Genomic DNA, 22,017 nt, shown 5'->3' with positions numbered 1-22,017 from the left:
ATTTCAAATCTGGTCAAAGCTATGGTTTGACTAGCATTAAAACATGGTCAACACACAAAATTGAGAAATGAAGCATGGATCCTTCTTACTTACACCAAAATGAACCTATTTCCAAGTTTTGGTTCCATTCCATGATTCAAAGTTTAAACCCTTCTCTCAAATCCTCGACTTAAATGCGGCAGAGTTCAAGATATCACATTGTACACATGATTTTTTCGTTACAATGTATCTAGACCATGTTTATCAACTTGAGTTGTTGCTAGATGATATAAGAAGACAATGTGAGCAGGATTCATATTTTTTTGAATTTTTTATCCTCATTTCAAATCTGGTCAAAGCTATGGTTTGACTAGCATTAAAACATGGTCAACACACAAAATTGAGAAATGAAGCATGGATCCTTCTTACTTACACCAAAATGAACCTATTTCCAAGTTTTGGTTCCATTCCATGATTCAAAGTTCAAACCCTTCTCTCAAATCCTCGACTTCGTACGGCAGAGTTCAAGATATCACATTGTACACATGATTTTTTCGTTACAATGTATCTAGACCATGTTTATCAACTTGAGTTGTTGCTAGATGATATAAGAAGACAATGTGAGCAGGATTCATATTTTTTTGAATTTTTTTGAATTTTTTATCCTCATTTCAAATCTGGTCAAAGCTATGGTTTGACTAGCATTAAAACATGGTCAACACACAAAATTGAGAAATGAAGCATGGATCCTTCTTACTTACACCAAAATGAACCTATTTCCAAGTTTTGGTTCCATTCCATGATTCAAAGTTCAAACCCTTCTCTCAAATCCTCGACTTCGTACGGCAGAGTTCAAGATATCACATTGTACACATGATTTTTTCATTACAATGTATCTAGACCATGTTTATCAACTTGAGTTGTTGCTAGATGATATAAGAAGACAATGTGAGCAGGATTCATATTTTTTTGAATTTTTTTGAATTTTTTATCCTCGTTTCAAATCTGCTGGCCAGCTAACCCTAACGGCCAATCTGGACCGTCAGCTAACCCTGAGGACCAACCGCATTCGTCCGATCTGTGCTTCTAGAAGGATTCCGCGGGCTGGCGAGCGTGATCCGTGGGAGGACTAGTTCTCGAATCTGATTGGCTGCCATCTTTTCTCTCTTTGGGCTGAGCTCAGATCCTTTTGCCCGCTGGGCCGAATCGTGTCGCCTCCTGGAGAGCCTGCGCCCGACCGAGCCATCGAGCAGAACGCCCACATCGGCATGCATGCCCCATGCAGCGTCGCAGCAGAGCTATTGTCTTGTAGAGTGCAGCCTCCTAGTCTCAGCCTTGCCACTCCTTTTAAAGCTACACATAAAATACGGGGCCCTAAAATACGAGGCCGGGCTGTGTGTGCCGTGTGTCATTGGAATCTAGGGGAGCAACGGTAAACCAACGGTAACAAAACTTACTTTATTTTATTCAACTAATTATCGTCTGTCATAACAAAACTGATTTTGTTTTATCCAACTCTTTTTCTTGTGTCTTTCTGAAATACAAGCATAACATACTTAGTTTCTTCAAAATCAAATCATGCTTGTGTGTCATTGCCAAATCCAAACATAAAAAAAGTCGTTTTGATTTATTTAACTCATTTTCGTGTGTCTTTGCCAAGTACAAACATAACATACTTAGTTTCTTGAAATTAGATCATGCTTGTGTGTCATTGCACTATCCAAACATATGATAACTCATTTTGTTTTATCCAACTCTTTTTGGTGTGTCTTTGCCAAATACAAGAATAACATATTTAGTTTCTTGAAAATCAAATCATGCTTGTGTGTCATTGCCAAATCCAAACATAACAAAACTCGTTTTGATTTATTTAACTCATTTTCGTGTGTCTTTGCCAAGTACAAACATAACATACTTAGTTTCTTGAAATTAGATCATGCTTATGTGTCATTGCAATATCCAAACATATGATAACTCATTTTGATTTATTCAAATCATTTTGGTGTGTCTTTGCCAAATACAAGAATAACATATTTAGTTTCTTGAAAATCAAATCATACTTGTGTGTCATTGCCAAATCCAAACATACCAAAACTCATTTTGGTTTATTCAACTCATTTTTCGTGTGTGTTTGCCAAATACAAGCATAACATAGTTTCTTTAAATCAACTCATTTTCGTGTCTATTTTACAAACTCATTTTATTTTAGTCGATTCATTTTCTTAATACTCTACTTTAAGTGCAAACGGTCATGTACAAACATACACAAGCAAATCAGAAGGGCATCTTTTTTCAGCCCTGCCCGCGTAGTACCGTAGCTATTTATTACGTCTCAGGCCCGTGTCGCCCGTCGGTGTCGCAGTGCGGGGGGCGGCGTGCTCTCTTTTCAGCGGGCGAGCAGCTCACATTGGCGGGCAGTGCAGGCAGACGTGCCATCGTTTCAGCAAACACGGGCATGCAAACGACCACGGGTCATGCTCATCCATTTAATTTTCTCACACGCCCCCTCCCCTTCTCCTTCTCTTTCACACGATGCCCCCGTCCACTCCCCTTCCTATGGCTATTTAAGGGCACCCATCCCCTTCCTCTTCACCACTCACCACTACTCTCCTTCTCTCAAGCCGCAACCGTCCTATCCGTGCCCTAGCCCTAGCCACCACCAAGCCCATGGCGTTCACCCACCCAACCTACCGTCTCCCGGCGACCGTCCCGGAGCGCGAGTTCCCGGCGGGAGTGATTGTGGAGAACCAACTCCGTGTGTGGACCATTTCTAGGTGGAGGACTGGTAGGGAACTTGCGGAGGTATTCCTCTCGCAAGGCTACCGCCACCTCAACCTTCCTCGCGGCGCGCCGCCCATGTTCCACCTCGACGGGTACTTCGACGGGGACAACGGTCAACTCCAGATCGGCCTCACCGTCCGCTTCGTCAACCCCCACGACGCCTTCTTCCTTCTTGGGAAGGTGTTTTGGTGTGGATGCGAGTTCATCGCATTCACAACCTACAATATCTTCACCAATTTCCGTGCAATCTTCCCCTCTCTTGGGAACATGCACTCCCTACCCTACAACTTCCACTACCCGCCCACCATCACCATCGAGGAGGAGGAGGAGTGACCACCGGAGGAGCCAAGCCAAGGAGGAGCCAAGGAGGAGCCAAGGATGACGGCGTCGCGTCTTCTTTTAATGTTTTCTAGTTTTTATTATCTATTGTCGTTGTGTGTGTTTTTTATCGTGTGAGTTTGTACCGTGTGCTTGCTTGGGCATATATGCCCCACTTTATCTATTCTATTTAATTTCCATGTTTTATGAGTATTTTTATTTAATTTTCATGTGGTCAAACATTTATGCATTTGGTAAAACATTTGTGCATCACATTGCTCAATCCTAACCCTTAAACATCTACAACTGAGAAAAGAGTGATATGAAATGAAAAACCCAGGCCGTGTTTTACATTTAACTTAACAGGCCGGGCCACAGGGTTAGGTCTCAATCCTTACCCTTTTTTCGTTTACAGACGCAGCCCGCTTTACATTTAGCTTAACAGGCCGGGCCAGGCCCAGGCCACTTCTCTTTTCCTCCACTTCTTTTCATCTATTTCTTTTTTATTTTTTCTTTTGCTTCTCATTTTCTGTGCTCAAATTTGAATGTTACTCATTTTATTTACAAAACTTTATAATACAATTTGCTCATTGCCTTATATTGAAGGCTACATAACAATGCACTTTGTTCTTCTATCACAAAAACAGTGCACATTGAACGGTAATTAACATTGCACAAAAACTAAATTGCAACTCATTCTTCACGGTCATCTAGATGGAAATCAAACAGGGGTGCCCTGTCATTCATATCTAACTGCATCGTCTATCGACTAATGATCAGCACATAAGCAACCCCAAGAGCAATTACACAAATATAAAAGAATGCAGCCATCATATTATCCTGCTTCTTCAGAACCACGAGTTTCTTTATCTGCTTGTGCATCTGCTTCAGCTCATTCAACTCAGCTACCTTGAATTCTTCCCCATTCCCAACAGTTGAAGCAAGCCCGCCGGTGGTGGGAGCTACAGATTTGTCCAACATCATCCCCAGGGATGCGCCTTGACCTTGAATCCTATCGATGTACTCGTCCAACCACTCAAAATGCTTGCAATTGCGTAGATCCTGAAACCAATTCCCAAATCAGAACGATGAACCCTAATTCCCAAATCGGAAATATGAACCCTAATCCCCAAATCGGCACAAAAAGCAGAAATTGGACACACCAAAATGAAATTGGGAGAGGTATAACCAAGATCTGACCTTCCCCAGCTTTGGCTTGCTGTCGCACTTGACATACTCGCGCCCAAGATTGCCGTGCGTGTCGGACATGGTGACACGCCGCTTCAGGGGGGCGGTACGGGGGCAATCCGGGCAACTCATCATCGGCACTGGACCATATTGCGGCCAGCGGGATTGGGAGGATGAAGCGCTCGACATCTGCCGCCGCGATTTGTCGCCGGAGCCCGAGAAGAAGAGGGGAGAGGGGTGGAAGATGCGGGCAACGGTCGAAATGGTGGCGTTGGATGGCTCCGGGGAGTGGCGGCTCTGTTTTCTGTTGTTAGTTGTGGGTCCCACGCCGTGACGTGGACAACTGGTGGGTCCCGCGCTTGAGGCCCCCTCAGCTGATGTGTATAAGTTGTGGGACCGGTGCTTGAGGCCCCTCGGCTGATGTGTATAAGTTGTGGGACCCGCGACGATCACATAATACTACCACTAACCTGTGTCTGGGCCGACTGTCGCACATAGGCTATTTGGGCCATCTTAGCTGTCGCACGAGAGCTATTTCCACCCACAACGTCGCATTCTGGACGCGTTTCTCCAACGACGTCGCATAGGAGCTATTCGCCCAAAATGCGCAAACCATGCCACCTCTAGTCTATGTAGGAGCTCTTAGCTTGACTTTTTATTTAATAAAACAAGGCTAACAATATTTATTTATTTATTTATGCGGGAAAAGCATAATGCCATAACTTATATGTAACCAGCTCTTACAAGAACATCTTACTACAAGAAATCGAAATACTACACAAAGTCATCAATGTGATCATCATAATATAACTTGATGAAATGCAGAAAAAAAAACTAATGTTGCGCATTGCTTGATGCAGAGGCCGCGGCTGAGCTCCTGTTTCAAAAAAATGAAATGCAGATCGAAAGCCGAGGTGTGTAAGAAAGTACTCCCAAGTTAGCCGATTTTTAACGAGAAGACCTGCCGTCTATGTCTGCATGTCACTGTGGCAATTAATGGAACCAATAACCATTAATTACATCAAATACAAATAAATCATGTCTTCCTTTATCGTGCCAAAGTGTGGCAACAAATAAAAGCCTTATCTAACCAAGAATCGCTTCCCAATCTAGATCATCTATTACTACCAGCTACTGAGTTTTCCAGCCCAACTGTGGGCAATCTTCAGTTGACAAATAAATAAATTATCTGGTTGTGCCACCGCAAACAGTTGTAAATCATATACGACGACTTAGCGAGCATAAGCCGGTGCCTTTTCCAGCCCTTCCTGGGCCAAATTCTAGCTGAAAAGATAATATAAGTATTGCACTATCTCTTGTGTTTGCTCCAATCCCCGTGCAAATAACCACCATTTCTTGAGACTTAACTGCCATGGGAATTTAGAGTAATCACTAATCAGTGTGCAATGCTTCAGTTAGTATAACCTGGACTGTTGGCAAGCATGTGTAAAAGTACTCCACGTACATGCAACTACGAATGAACATTGATGATTGGTGTGTGTAAGCACTGTCCCGAGCTTGATACTAGGAAACAAACTGACAGCACTGTCCGCACTAAGAGGCAGTCGTAACTGAACAAGTGCAGCCCTAATATGTATACTCAAAAAGTAAAACGGGTATTCTTCTAAAAAAGTGAAATTAGATAGGGTAGTACTACCATCGATCCAAATTAATTGTCGCACATTTAGGTAAAATGTTGCCTAAATCTGTTCAGGTCAACCTACGACGACTAATTTGGATCAGATGTATTTTTAAAACAAAAATGGGAAAAAATTCTCATTTTACTACAAAAATATATTAGAGTTGACCGGTTCATTACAAGGAAAACATACGAAATTTTGTACAGACTTAGTAATATTGACATGGAACACGACCGTATTGTGCACCCCAGCCGACCTGGCAAAACACACGTAGTGCACAAACACCCACCAAGAAGGACCTCATGTTTCCATTGAGTGTCATCGTCATCACTCCTCCACGAGCCAACGTTTCTAACTTCACCCTCGATGATCACATACGGGCCCATGCCGCAATCGATGCAGACACCCACACTACTAGGGAAATGCCTATACTTGGCGTACCATTTTCTTATACCGCTCGGGCACAAGGGTACGCTACTAATCGCATGGTGCTGGAAACTGGCTACTGCTGGCGCACCTGCCTGGTACGCCAACGGTAACCGGCGTACCGCTGGCACACCACGCTGGTGTGCCACCGGTAGTCAGGTAATTTTGGCGTAGAAGGATGGTGCGCCACCGGTATGGTGTAGCTAGTAGCGCATCCGCCAGGTCAGCCCATACCAATCTGTCAACCCGAATAGCGTCTACGAAGAGGCTGGTATGACAATGACAATGAGCTTCACATAAAAAGTTGCACGCCTTGCACCAACGAACTCCACGGAGTAGCTGGAGATCCACACATTGGTACAACTCATTAGGTGTCATTATTACCGACGTGAGATCCACGCATTGGAATTCAAAGCCGGAATAGGACGGCGACATTGCCGGTGACCAAAGTAGAGAGAGAGAGAGAGAGAGAGAGAGAGAGAGAGAGAGAGAGAGGATCGAGCTGGTCTAGGTAGGCTAGACTGAACCAGACGGCCGGTTCCAACCTATCTCGAATGGGTGGCTGGTCCAGTGACCCATGTGGGCAAGCCCATTGGTCCGAAGTGCTATTCTAACCCTAGATAAATTATAAAATAAATATGGGATTGTAAAAATTCAATAACATTATAGAGAATTTATAGAAAGAAACAAAACACAGTACTCCTTCCAATCAATAATAAACATCGTCATTTTATTTCAATTATGAACTAAAACCACGACACTTATTATGGTTATGAGGGAGTAATTAATGTCTTAATAATATGAGAAGTACAATGTGATTTTTTAGTATTTTTACTACTCCCTCTAGTCCGGTTTATTAGTCTTCTAATGAATTTGGGGGTATTGTCTACTTTTCGTATCTATCTCATGTGTATAGCTAGCAATAAATTCATGACAAAATCCGTTCTCAAAAGAAGAAAAAAAATCCTACAGATCCGTACTAGTACACATAGAACAGAAATGCTTGGATTAACAAAATGTTAAAAGGCTCCCCTCTTCTATAGGTAGGTCCTCTGATAAAAAGAAAGTTACATCCTGATGACCATAAACAAGAGGGATGTATTGCAGATGCCTCCTTATTTATCTTCGAACGAGGTTGTTCGCTATAGATTAATTTCTACACGTATCCTTATATATAAGGATGTAGCTAAGTTGTTTGTTTGTTTCTTTCTAGCTAGTTCAAGTCCAGTTCAGTTCATTCGGCCCTCCGAGGGCGGTGTCGACGACAAGATGGCATCGAGCGCCTCCTTCACTTGGGAGATCTCCGGCGCCATGACCCCTTGCACTGGCCAGAACTCGTCCGTCGCGAGCACCTGCGATTCGATCATGTCAGAATTCCACAGTCGGCCTATCAACAGGATTCAGTTCAGACTTTTTTTCGAGAATTCAGTTCAGACTTCAGAAGAGTATGCACCTTGACTTGAAGCTGCAGAAACTTGACGTAGTTGATGGCCTTCTCAAGCATGGTGACCATGTCCACCTTGGTGCCGTTGGGCACCAGCTCCTGCAGCGTCCGGAGCCGCTCGCTGATCTTCTCCCGGCGATTCTGCAACAAGATTCAGAGGAGCGCTACGTTCAGACCCATCGAAATCCCAAGGTAACGCACAAAGAACTCGAGCGGTGCGCAGCGCAACTTCGGCAGTGGTGTACTGGTCTTACCTTTGCGGCGTGGCTTTGCGGTTCCTTGGGGGGAGTGGTGGTGGTGGGCTTTGGCGACTTCAGCTTGCTCGTCTTCCTGCTCGCGCCGCACTGCCTCTTGGCGGCCCGCGGCTCCGCGCCCTGCATGGGCACCACGTTGACCCGTTTCTGGGAGATACGCGCCGGCGCAGCAGTGTCCGGCGAGCCCGTGCCGCTGGACGTGCCAGGGAACAGGAGCCCGAACGGCCGGCGCGCGCCGCCGGACCTCTGCGTGAGGCTGAAGCAGCCCGAGGCCGGGTCGAAGCCTATTGTCGATGCCGCAGGGGCCGCCTGGTCGTCCTCGTCCGTGGCGTCGATCCACGCGTCGTAGTCGGCTTCGTCGTCCGCAACCACCGACGCCACCGCCTGCGCGCCGTGGCCACGGGCGGCCCGGTCGAACGTGAGCACGGACCGCCCCGCGCCCGCCCAGCTCGCGCTGTCCTGCACGCAGGCGCTCGCGGTGCCGGCCGGCTCTTCGTGGGCGGGGACGTAGGCGTAGCCCCCGAAGTCGAACAGCGCGGCCGCGTCGACGCCCCCGCCGTAGCCGAGGGCGTCGAACGCAGACACCTCGGCTTCGACGAAGCCTCCGTCATACATCGCCATCGCCTCCCGCACTAACGCCATGATCAAACGTACCTAACAAAGCTAAGCTAGCACTAGTCTGTAAGTGGCAAGCACCTAAGCCAAGCTAGAAGCAGTGTATGATCTGTTGCACTTTCTGTGACCTATTCCGACAATAGCTGTGGGCAGTAGGCGGCAATGGTGTGAGTCTGTGTTGTGCCTTCGCGCCATGCCCTGGTCATATATATAGATGCGGAGGCTCGGGCCATGGCGGCCACAGCCCACATGGGGGGCGCCGGGGCGGTACAACAAATCGCAGGGCGTGTGGGAAGAAGATTATACAATGCACATCCGCATTAAATGCTCGAGGCTGATAGGCGAGAGCTGCCGATCCTTGCCGCGGCTGTGTCCATCTCCTTCGTTCCCGGCCGGACATGGCAATTGGCAATAACCAGTTTACCGCTGACAATGAGGGCAAACAGGAAGCGGAAGGCGCGGCTGAGACGACGGCCTCTCGCACGAGCTACAGATTCAGGACTCGTGCAATGGAAATGGAGTATAGGAACGGCGTCGATAGTCTGCATTTCAGAGTCTCAAGAACAGGTAGAGGCTTTGTGAGAGACTTTCCTTAGAAAGAAAAAATATAAGGAGTTGCTTTGTGCTAATCGGTGTCAATAGGCTTTAACATTGGGAAATCCAAGTTTGATCTAGGTGCATATGCTCCTGTTACCGATTTATTTTATAAAATGTTAAAAAATCCGAACAAATATTCTTTGTGTATATCTCAATATTCTATTTGCCCACGCCAAGTTTCGTGCAAATCAGCATTTTATGTGTCCCACTAGTACATATCGGGCCTTTTAAGGCCTCCTATGGCACACAAAAGACATTTTCCATGTGTGATGCGGAACAACGGTGATAGCCAATAATTTCGACCTAGAGTAGGCACCTCAGGTGGCAGATGAGGGACGAGCATCTCCGGTCACGGAGGAGGAGCAATCCCTCCAACTGACTGACAACTAAGCCGGATCCTCTCCCTCATATTCCGTCGGGTCCTCCGATGACGACGAAGGCGAAAGGAATGTGAGGACGACGAAGATCGTATACGCTATCTTCCATGGTAATCATATGCGAAGATAAGTATCGCACACATGTTCAAATATGTATCACAAACAATGAATCTATGGAAAATCGTTTGTGAATATTTTGATCGTGAAATCTGCCCGCAAGTTCACCGTTTCTGTTCAAAATGCAAACTCAAAAGCTTTCGGAGTTTATATCCTCGCCTATAAAATGTGTCACTCACTCTTCTCGCCAGCGGCATCCCCACATATGTACCATGCTTCCCCACGAATCCACTCTAGTTTTTATTCATGCGGTTAGGTCCATTATTTATTTATTGCATCACTATCGTTAATTAGATCTACATTAGTGTTTTATATTGAGTATGTAGATGAACTGTTATCATGTACTACTATCTACATGTATAAATGTGTTCATTAGATGTATAAAATCTATTTTTATTTGTGTTTACTTTTTATCTCTAGGTAGCATTTCATATTTGTAGCTAGTCTGGATGTACAAATATGATATCGTTACTATTTTTCTTCATGTTTCACATATTTAACTCTAGGTACCATTTTATAATTGGGGTATTATTTTGGGAACACTACATAAGAAGAGTTGCCTACCACTCTAATATCATGGTCTTAGAATCTTCTAAGAATAAATAAACAAATATGTAACCAAAGAGAGAAGGTATGCGAGGTAGTGTGTTTGCTAGAATTTTCTTAAAAGGTACTCCTCGCGACTTTCACTCCACTTGGCACTTGATATGGCCTCCTAACACGCTTGACACAAGAATAAGTCAAGTAATATACTAGCATTTGTTTCTATCCTCACATTCAATTCTATCTTTTCTTTGTTTTTATTATCACATGATAAATATTTTGTGTAGTTTTCTAGGATTGTGATTAGGGTGTGAAGCCTTGCAATGTGGTTGTTGTGAAGTATCAAGTGTCACGACTTTTTTCCGGATACCCCTTCATCTCTCTCTGGCGATTAGGGTTCCAGTGAAAACATAAGCGCACGACGGCCGACGTTGGGGCGCTCCGTAAGCTACCGAGCGTGACTGGAGGCTTAGAAGTGGTGATCTAGCCCAATCTCCGTCTATTCGCAACGCTAAACTCAGGGCGACAAAGGGGAGACCCTGGGTCACTGCCCACCCTTGGGGAGGTAGATTGGATCAGCGGGGTTTGTTGGGTTTGTTAACAGCGACGATGGAGGAACAATCCTCGGCTGAGTGTGATCGCCGGCCCGGCAAGGCGTCGGTGGTTGAGGAAACGCAAGAGGAGAAGATTGGTAGACTGAAGTTGACTAAAGCTGAGTCCCGGAAGCTAGTCCTGGACGATCGGGAGGATGAGAGCGCACGGCCATCTTGGTCGTTGGCAGGGAAGGTCCTTTCACAGAAGGTTTTTCACATACAAACCATCTGGGAGATTCTCAGGCCAGCATGGGGCAGCCCTAGGGGCTTGTTGTTCAGGGACGGAGGCAAAAACATGTTTGTCGCATCTGTTGCAACGGAACGCGACCGTGAGCATGTGCGGCAGGGATCGCCATGGACGGTGTCAAAGAATGCTGTGATCATTGAAAACTTTGTTGATTGCCAGAGACCGGCGGAGATCCTGTTTGATAAGCTCCTGATATGGGTATGGGTCATGGATCTACCCTTCAATTTATTGAACAAAACCTGGGGGGTGGGGGGAGAATAGCCGGATGGATCAGTACTGATGTGGTCCGCGTGGATGTGAACAAACAGGGTTTGACCTCAGGAGGTTTTTTGCGTGCGCGGGTTTGGATCAAGATTGCTGAACCTCTGCGTAGATGTGTAGCCATTGATTCGACACGGAGGGAGTCGTGTGACTGGTATGAGCTGGTATATGAGGATTTGCCCTATTTCTGCTTCGCCTGTGGGTTGTTGGGTCACTCTGATATTTTATGTCCAAACCCAGGGGAGCGTGATGAACTTGGTAAATGGCCGTATAGCGCTGAGTTCCGTGCTCCAGATGATAGGAAGCCAAAGAGGCATAATGGAGGGGCATGGAATGATGCAGGGGGCTCCCATGGCCACCGTGGTGCTGAGAATGTGGGGAGGGGTAGCCATGGAGTTCCACCTCAGAGTGATGATCAAGGTGGACGTGGAGGGAATGTAGTGAGAGGACGCGGTGGGAGATCCAGAGATGAACGCACAAACACTCAAACATATCGGCATCTTGATATGCCAACAGATGGTGCTTCCACTGTGTCCGCCATGGAACTTGAGGGCAGGATGGTGGTTTATGACCCTAAGGCATCGGGTGCGAAGCGTGATAATTCAGAGGTGCCAAGAGCTAGGGCAGAAGCACCAAGTCCTGATGCAAAAAAGAAAAAAGGCAACAGAGGCTGAAACAAACATTTTAGCGGCAGCTGCGGAGCAGCTGCCGCGATCGCAATGAGTTACTTATGGTGGAACTGTCATGGGCTTGGGAGTGACGCGGCACTTCGAGAGCTTCATAGCATTGTAAAGCAGTTTGGTCCCACCCTTATCTTTGTTATGAAACCAAGATAATGGGAAAATATTGGAAAAGCTTGCAAGCAGACTAGGTATGTGTGGCTGCTTTGTTGTGGATAGTGATGGCCTTAGTGGAGGTATTGGCATGTTCTAGATGGCTGATGTAATGGTGGATGTTCAAAGTTTCAATCTGAACCATATTGATGCCATTGTAACATCGGCCCCTTGGCGGTTTACAGGATTCTATGGAGAACCTAGGTGGGAGAACCGACATGTGAGTTGGACACTACTGTGAAGGCTATACTCGCTCCGAAAGTACCCATGGTTGTGCGTTGGAGACTTCAACGAGACAATCAATGGCCTGGAACATTTCAGTGAGCATGCAAGGGACGAATGTCAAATGAGGAATTTCCATGAGGGGCAATAGATGATTGTGAGTTGCAAGACCTCGGGTACTCTGGGTTGCCGTACACATGGGATAACAGGCAGCCTGGGAGAGCGAATGTGAAGGCACAACTAGACAGAGCTTTGGCTAATGAAGCTCTTCTTCTCCTTTATCCAGAGTATCGTGTGCAGCACTTGTCTTCAGTACAGTCTGATCATTTTTTTTGTATTGACATAGGCATCCCCAATGGGCCTGCCGAAGATGGTACCCGGGATTTATTGAAGGCCCACGACCTGATGTTTGGGAAGCTCGGAAGCCCAATTAAGAGATAGTTTGGAATGATAGAGTTGTAATAGGAATAATGACTTGTAACTATTACGGGACGAACTCAAAGAGTCTCCCGGACATTGTAACTTGTAAATCACAAAACCCTCGGCTCCGCCTCCTATATAAAGGGGAGTCGAGGGAGAAAGAGGGGATCGATTTCATTGTCAACACAACCCTAGTTTTCTAGCAGTCGAGTACTTTTCCTAATGGATAGAGGTAAACAGATCGAAACTGGTCTAGTCGATTTTGTTCCTCACCCACCCTCCCGTTTGGATGCATATGCACATCTGGAAGAGCCTATGGAGATGGTGTTCGGGAAGTTCTACTTCCGCGTCAGGAAAGAAGGATCGCATCGTCTCGAGGTTCCGGTTTCGTCGAGAACGCCGGTGGTGGATTCCGATCTTTTGGATTCATCGTCATCGTTCGAGTCAGGTGTCGAGGGGCTCTCACCACCACGCTTTGGCAAGGCTTCAACAAGCGAACAACTCGTCAAAGTCTTCGGCAATATATCCTTCTAGTCGTCTGCGGACTCAAGTATAAGCAGCGATTTTGACAGCATCGACAGCTTCGACTTCATCGACAAATCTACTTCTGTTCGGGAGGTCTTCGCCGATCTATACGACGGTGTCACCAACCTCGACAAAAATCAAAATCTGAAAAATCACCAAGTCTATGTAATTGGAGAAGCAAGCCGTGCGCAGCAAGAAACGTCAGAGGCTTTCGATGATGTGGGCAATCCATACGTCGACCCCGCTGATCTTACGCGAGGATTAGGCACCAAATATGTGGGACCTGCAGCACGTCAGATGGTGCAGCTTTCGCAAGCAACTTGGGACAGAGCCGCAAAAGCTATCGATGGCACGGAGCCAATGACTACTACTGCTACAGCCGAGGAATTACAGGCGTTCCAATATAGACTCGCCCGTGCTGGTCGAGAACTCGAAAAACAGAGAGCCAAGCTTGATAGAAGAAGGGCTGCAGCTTCCGCGTCAAGCAGGCGAAGGGCTGAGCTAAGTCAACAATCAGGTACGTCGGGAGGAGACGGTCATAGAGCAACTCGCAACAGAGCAAGATCTCGGTTGCAGCATATACCTGAAGCTGAGAGGGAGAACCTAGTTCAAAACCTCGATATGTCATTTATGTCAATAGACATAAGGGGAAACATCATTCCCAAAACAACGGAGGTAGGTTATATGGCGACTCAAGCTTTCATATTGGCATCTAGGCCACCTCCTGGAGACCCGAGAGAAGCGTTGTACAATATGGCGATGGCAGGAGTTGGAACCATGGGAACAACATTCGCGAGTACTAGCACGCCTCCCGAAGGCGTAGCAAGACAGAATAGTCCACGGCCCACAGTGGTAATACAAGATCCTCCAAGATCAAGTGGCGCAAGAGATGCAGCAACATAGGCGTGAGTTGATAGAGCGCGGCAAGAAAGAAGAGAACGTCGGCACTCACCTGAGGTTGATGAGGAGGACATGTGTGGACTCCCTTGTTTCACCCGACGAGTTCGCAAAACTCGGGTCCTATCTGGGTTTAAATTGCCTGACAACTACAAGAAATTCGATGGCCTGCAAGATCCTGAGGATTGGTTAATCGATTACTTGGAGACAGTGAAGTTGATAGGAGGGACTAAAGTGACGGCCATGCAGAGCATCCAGGTGCACTTAAGTGGAGCAGCAAGATCATGGATAAAAAAGCTGCCACCTGGATCCATCGACAGCTGGCAAACTTTCGAGGATATATTTGTGAAAAATTTCTTATCCACATGCAAGAAACCTGCGTCTTTGGAGCAATTAAGGGCCTGCAGACAAAAGTATGATGAACCTATGAGGGCATATATCCAGAGATGGAACATCATCAAAAATTCGGCAGAAAACATATCTGGCGAGAGAGCAATAGATGCGTTTGTTGCCGGAATTCGAAGAAAGGACTTGGTCAAAGATTTGGGAAGGACCAATCCAAAAACAATAGCAGCACTTATGAAAATAGCGAATCACTGGGTGGATGGCGAAGATGTTGTTCATAATAAGCGACACAGGTCGTCGGAGGAGGACCGCAGCCGAAATAATCAAAATAGATGACGTTTTTCTTGACAGTTTTCTGATTATGATGCTCCTGGCCAAATATCGGCTGGTTTCCGAACAACTAGTGGCAGTAACAATAGAGATGATTATCAGAGGACTAATGAGCAACGAGGTGATCAGCGGGATGGTCCCTGTCCCAACAGGCAAAATAACGGACCAAGGTTTCAGAGGCCATATGTATCACCCGAGGAACTCTTAAACGGACCATGCCAAATGCACTTTTTTGTTGACAACAATGGAAAGAGGCAATCAGGGCATCTACAGAAGGACTTCCGAAAGTTCCTAGCACTACATCGATATGCAGGGCATACCAGTACACAGGCAGTACAAAGGAACCCTCAAGGGCCGAGGAGTGAGATCCACCTTCCACCTCCACCCGCAATTATAGATGCAAATCGACACCAGTTACAAATAGCGGCAGCTCCACAGCCAGGTCCTTATATCGACACCAATGGTGCGGTCTCGATGATTCAGAAAGGCATACCATACAATAGAGCTCAGAAAGTAATCTCGCGACAAGTTTTGATGCAGAGACGATGCCTCCACCAACAATCGAGTACCTGAACTGGTCAGGACAAGATATCGACTTCACTATAGCTAATCACCCGCAACAAGTTCCGCGACAAGGACAGTCTGCTTTGATCTTGCCAGCGGTAATCGCAGGATTCGACTTTTCATGAGTGTTCATTGATGGCGGGAGCAGCTTGAACCTCATGTACGCGGATACATTGAGAAAGATGAACATATCCTTGGAAAATTTACTACCAACTGACACGCGCTTCCACCGTATCACACCAGACAAGCCAAGTTATCCATTAGGAAAGATCAATCTCGACGTTCAGTTTGGAACCCGAGAAAACTACAGAAGAGAGAAGTTGGAGTTTGAGGTCGTGGATTTCCCATCGCAGTATCATGCTTTGTTAGGATGACCTGCCTATGCCAGGTTCATGGCAGTACCACATTACACATATCTCTTGTGGAGGCTCCCTGAACCCAAAGGCCCGATCACAGTAAAAGGAAGCTTTGCGCTAGCTGATAAATGTGACAAGGATTTTCATCGACTGTCGAAACCTTCGGGATGCAAGCAGAGTACATGGCATCGAGGCTAACAACTGATTATGATGTATTGCCTGACGACAGAAGACCACTGAGGGAGCCGACTTTTGATACTGCCAAAAATTCAAAGGAAGTACAGATCCACCCGACAGATCCTAAGAAGACGACTTTCATCGCAACAGACATGGATCTCGCATAGGAAAGCGCGCTCGTCGAGTTCCTCTGTGAGCACTGGAAAATCTTCGCATGGTGTCCAGCTGACATGCCAGGAGTACCTAGGGAACTCGCCGAGCACCACCTTAAGTTAGATCCGTTGGCCAGACCAATCAAACAACCTTTGCGGCGATTTTCGGAGCCAAACCGCAAAGCTATGCTATCATAAATTAATCGACTTTGAGAAGCAGGATTCATCAAAGAGTTACATACAGAGGCCACATGGGTCGCAAACCCAGTGTTGGTCCCAAAGAAAAAGACAGAGGTCCTTTGCATGTGCGTCGACTTCACGTGTCTCAATAAACACTGTCCAAAGGATCACTTCCCCCTCCCGAGGATTGATCAAATCATCAACTCCACGGCAGGCTATGAACGTCTTTCCTTTTTGGATGCATATTCTAGTTATAACCAGATCCGATTAAAAGAAGAGGATGAGGTCAAAACAGCTTTCATAACACCCTATGGCGTGTTCTGCTATAGAACGATGCCTTTCGGGTTAAAAACCGCGGGAGCAACATATCAACGGATGATGCAGAAGTGTCTTGCCACACAGATTGGCAAGAATGTCCAAGTGTATATCGACGATGTCGTCATAATAACAAAGAAGGGGTCAACCTTGATAGAGGATCTGAATGAAACTTTTGAGAACCTCGACAAGTTCTGTCTCAAGCTGAACCCGACGAAGTGCTCCTTTGGCATTCCTGCAGGAGAACTTCTTGGCTTTCTGGTGTCAGCAAGAGGAATCGAGGCCAACCCAGAGAAAATTCAAGCCATCGTGACGATGCGAAAGCCAATAAAGTTAAAGGAAATACAATAGCTAACTGGGCGAGTCGCGGCTTTAAGCAGATTCGTCGCCAGGCTGGGAGAAAAGGCGTTGCCGTTCTACGCCTTGATCAAGAAAGGAAAAAAGTTCAAGTGGAACAAGGAAGCAGACATAGCTTTTGAGGACCTCAAGCGCACAATCTCGACCCCACCAATTTTGGTGGCGCCCAAGGAAAAGGAACCTCTCCTGTTATATATCGCGGCCACGCCTCAAGTGGTTAGCACAGTACTTGTGGTCGAAAGAGAAGAAGAAGGAAAACTCCATGGAGTCCAGCGGCCGGTATCCTTCATCAGTGAAGTTTTATCGCCTTCAAAACAGCGGTACCCGCAGTACCAGAAGTTAGCATATGGAGTGCTCACAACTGCAAGAAAATTGCGACACTATTTTTTGGTGCATCCGATAATAGTGGTCAATGAGGCGCCTTTATCCAATATATTAAACAACCCAGAGGCTATGGGTCGTGTCTCCCTTTGGGGAATAGAGCTTTCCCCTCGGGACATCACATATGAGAAAAGAAAAGCAATAAAGTCACATATCTTACCAGACTTCGTCGCAGAGTGGATGGAGCTGCAAAATACAGGACCCCCAGATTTGTCGAGAACCTGGACCATGAACTTCAACGGGTCCAAGAGGCTAGAAGGAGCTGGAGCAGGCGTGGTACTAGTGTCACCTCAAGGCGACAAGCTGAAATACGTGTTACGGATGACGTTTCCAAACGCATCTAATAATGAGGCGGAGTACGAAGCACTCATACACGGGATGAAGATGGCGAAAGCCTGCGGAGCAACTCGATTAAAAATCTTTTGTGATTCACAGCTGGTGGCTCAACAGGTGATGAATCAATGTGACGCAGTCAATGACAGTATGACAGCATACAAAGAAGTATATAATGAACTCGAGAAGCTTTTCGACGGTTGCGAAGTAAATCATATCAGCAGGATCAGCAATGATGAAGCCGATGTCCTGGAAAACATCGGGTCGCAATGTCTAGCAATACCACCTGGTGTGTTTTGGAAAGAGATAACTGAAAGATCAACCAAGGCGAAGAAGCAGCAGAAGAAGAAGGAGAAGGTTGAGAAAGGCTCGGGGGCTCTAGTAGCACCAGAGGCAACCACATCGGAAGATGAGGAGGAACCACAGGTGATAATGATGGTACAAATTCCTTGGATGCAAGCTTATGTAGCATATATCCTAAGAAAAGAACTACCCGAAGACCCAGTAGAAGCAAGGCGAGTTATCAGACGATCCAAAGTCTTTACTGTGATCAAATGAGAGCTCTACAAGCAAAATATTTCGGGAGTACTACAGAGATGTGTCACACCCGAAGAAGGAAGGCTTATTTTGAAGGATGTACACGATGGGGTATGCGGTCATCACGCAAGTAGTCGAGCTATAGCAGCCAAGGTTTACAGAGCAGGATTTTACTGGTTGACAGCAATAGAAGATGCAAAGGACGTAGTACGCACCTGCAACGTGTGTCAATGATTTGCGGCAAAACCTCATTCTCCGGCAGTAGAACTGATGCCAATACCCTTGTCGTGGACTTTCGCTCAATGGGGCCTCAATATGGTGGGGAAACTACATAAAGCGTGGCCAGGAGGTTACGACTATATGCTGGTGGCTGTCGACAAATTCACCAAGTGGATTGAAGCAAAACCAATAAATTCGCCCGACGCAGTATCAGTGGTCAGCTTCGTCAAGAGTATCATTTTTCGGTTCGGTGTTCCCAATAGTATTGTCACGGACAATGGCAGCAATTTCACTTCCAAGGAGTTCAAAGCATACTGCGCAGAGGTAGGCATCGAACTACACTTCGCGTCACTAGCGCATTGATACGTCTCGGATGTATCGATAATTTCTTATGTTCCATGCCACATTATTGATGTTATCTACATGTTTTATGCACACTTTATGTCATATTCGTGCATTTTCTGGAACTAACCTATTAACAAGATGCCGAAGTGCCAGTTGCTGTTTTCTGCTGTTTTTGGTTTCAGAAATCCTAGTAAGGAAATATTCTCGGAATTGGACGAAATCAACGCCCAGGGTCCTATTTTGCCACGAAGCTTCCAGAAGACCGAAGAGGAGACGAAGTGGGGCCACGAGGTGGCCACACCCTAGGGCGGCACGGCCCAGGTCTTGGCCGCGCCGACCTGTAGTGTGGGCCCCTCGTGACGCCCCTTGACCTACCCTTCCGCCTACAAATAGCCTTCATCGCGAAACCCCCAGTACGGAGAGCCACGATACGGAAAACCTTCCAGAGACGCCGCCGCCGCCAATCCCATCTCGGGGGATTCAGGAGATCGCCTCCGGCACCCTGCCGGAGAGGGGAATCATCTCCCGGAGGACTCTACGCCGCCATGGTCGCCTCCGGAGTGATGTGTGAGTAGTCTATCCCTGGACTATGGGTCCATAGCAGTAGCTAGATGGTTGTCTTCTCCCCATTGTACTTAATTGTCGGGTCTTGTGAGTTGCCGAACATGATCAAGATCATCTATCTGTAATTCTATATGTTGCGTTTGTTGGGATCCGATGAATAGAGAATACTATGTTATGTTGATTATCAATTTATATCTATGTGTTGTTTATGATCTTGCATGCTCTCCGTTACTAGTAGATGCTCTGGCCAAGTAGATGCTTGTAACTCCAAGAGGGAGTATTTATGCTCGATAGTGGGTTCATGTCTCCGTGAATCTGGGGAAGTGACAGAAATCTCTAAGATTATGGATGTGCTGTTGCCACTAGGGATAAAACATTGGTGCTATGTTCGAGGATGTAGTTACTGATTACATTACGCGCAATACTTAATGCAATTGTCTGTTGTTAGCAACTTAATACTGGAGGGGGTTCGGATGATAACCTGAAGGTGGAATTTTTAGGCATAGATGCATGCTGGATAGCGGTCTATGTACTTTGTCGTAATGCCCAATTAAATCTCACTATACTCATCATAATATGTATGTTCATGGTCATGCCCTCTTTATTTGTCAATTGCCCAACTGTAATTTGTTCACCCAACATGCTGTTTATCTTATGGGAGAGACACCTCTAGTGAACTATGGACCCCGGTCCAATTCTCTATACTGAAATACAATCTACTGCAATACTGTTCTACTGTTTTCTGCAAACAATCATCATCCACACTATACATCTAATCCTTTGTTACAGCAAGCCGGTGAGATTCACAACCTCGCTGTTTCATTGGGGAAAAGTACTTGGTTTGTGTTGTGCAGGTTCCACGTTGGCGCCGGAATCCCTGGTGTTGCGCCGCACTACATCTCGCCGCCATCAACCTTCAACGTGCTTCTTGACTCCTACTGGTTTGATAAACCTTGGTTTCTAACTGAGGGAAACTTACTGCTGTACGCATCACACCTTCCACTTGGGGTTCCCAACGGTCGCGTGCTGTACGCGTGTTAAGCTAAATTTCTGGCGCCGTTGCCGGGGAGATCAAGACACGCTGCAAGGGGAGTCTCCACATCCCAATCTCTTTATTTTGTTTTTGTCTTGCTTAGTTTATTTACTACTTTGTTTGCTGCACTAAATCAAAATACAAAAAAATTAGTTGCTAGTTTTACTTTATTTGCTATCTTGTTTGCTATATCAAAAACACAAAAAAAAAATTAGTTACTTGCATTTACTTTATCTAGTTTGCTTTATTTACTACTGCTAAAATGAGTAATCCTGAAGTTGAAGTTCGTACGTTTAAGCAACGAGGGGGAGAATGTTTAAGAGATGCTTGGTATAGAATTAGTGATGCCCATAATAGGTGCACTAAGAAACACTCCACCAATATCTTACTCAGGAATTTTTATGTTGGTATCTCTAGCTGGAATAGGTATGTTCTTGATAGTCTCGCGAAAGGTAACTTCCTAAGTACTCCTGCATTAGAAGCTAGTTGCATTATTGAGAGCCTATTTGGGATACCCCCTGTTGATGAAGTTAAAACTGAAATCTCTCTCGAAGATGTTATGAAAAAATTGGAAACCATAGAGAAAATTTTTTCAAGTGTTGCAACTAAATTGGAAATGTTACTTGATAGAACTGATGAACTTGATAAATCCTTAGGAGGAATTGATGAAAGAATTAGTGTCCTAGGAACTTGTGCTGTCCATGATGATCAAATCAATAGGATTGACGAACTTGAAAAAGCTATGGGAACCTTGGGTTCAACATTTTCTTCTCTTAAATATAAGGAGAAAGCTTATGTGGGTAAGGAGCAAAAGTTTATGTATGTCTCTAAAGTGCCTAAACCAAAGAAGTATTATTATAGGCCTAAAATTGACAAATCCCTTAGTACCACTACGGATGGGGGAGCTCATGATAACGATGCACCACCCTCCGATAATACTTGATACACACTTTCTGCGCCTAGCTGAAAGGCGTTAAAGAAAAGCGCTTATGGGAGACAACCCATGTTTTTACTACAGTACTTTGTTTTTATTTTGTGTCTTGGAAGTTGTTTACTACTGTAGCAACCTCTCCTTATCTTAGTTTAGTGTTTTGTTGTGCCAAGTAAAGTCGTTGATAGTAAAGTTCATACTAGATTTGGATTACTGCGCAGAAACAGATTTCTTTGTTGTCACGAATCTGGGCAAAATTCTCTGTAGGTAACTCAGCAAATTATGCCAATTTACGTGAGTGATCCTCAGATATGTACGCAACTTTCATTCAATTTGAGCATTTTCATTTGAGCAAGTCTGGTGCCTCGATAAAATTCGTCAATACGAACTGTTCTGTTTTGACAGATTCTGCCTTTTATTTCGCATTGCCTGTTTTGTTATGTTCGATGGATATTTCGATTCCATTGACTTTCAGTAGCTTTTTGCAATGTCCAGAAGTGTTAAGAATGATTATGTCACCTCTGAACATGTATATTTTGATTGTGCACTAACCCTCTAATGAGTTGTTCTAAGTTTGGTGTGGAGGAAGTTTTCAAGGATCAAGAGAGGGAGATGATACAA

The 22,017-nt window shown here is 45.7% G+C and overlaps 1 protein-coding gene across 1 annotated transcript; it reads right to left on the bottom strand.

The window, feature by feature from the left end:
* Positions 1–7,389: 7,389 nt before the first annotated feature.
* Positions 7,390–8,799, bottom strand: LOC127309387 (uncharacterized). The gene is made up of 3 exons (XM_051340258.2): positions 8,031–8,799; positions 7,786–7,917; positions 7,390–7,684 (listed from the first exon to the last, which is right to left on the bottom strand). Exons 1-3 carry the CDS (start codon positions 8,670–8,672, stop codon positions 7,562–7,564), a joined length of 897 nt encoding a protein of 298 aa, XP_051196218.1. The 5' UTR covers positions 8,673–8,799; the 3' UTR covers positions 7,390–7,561.
* Between the last annotated feature and the right edge of the window lie 13,218 nt (positions 8,800–22,017).

The sequence above is a fragment of the Lolium perenne genome, chromosome 6 (assembly GCF_019359855.2).
Source record: "Lolium perenne isolate Kyuss_39 chromosome 6, Kyuss_2.0, whole genome shotgun sequence".
NCBI lineage: Eukaryota > Viridiplantae > Streptophyta > Magnoliopsida > Poales > Poaceae > Lolium > Lolium perenne.
This window is presented reverse-complemented; position numbering and strand designations above follow the sequence as displayed.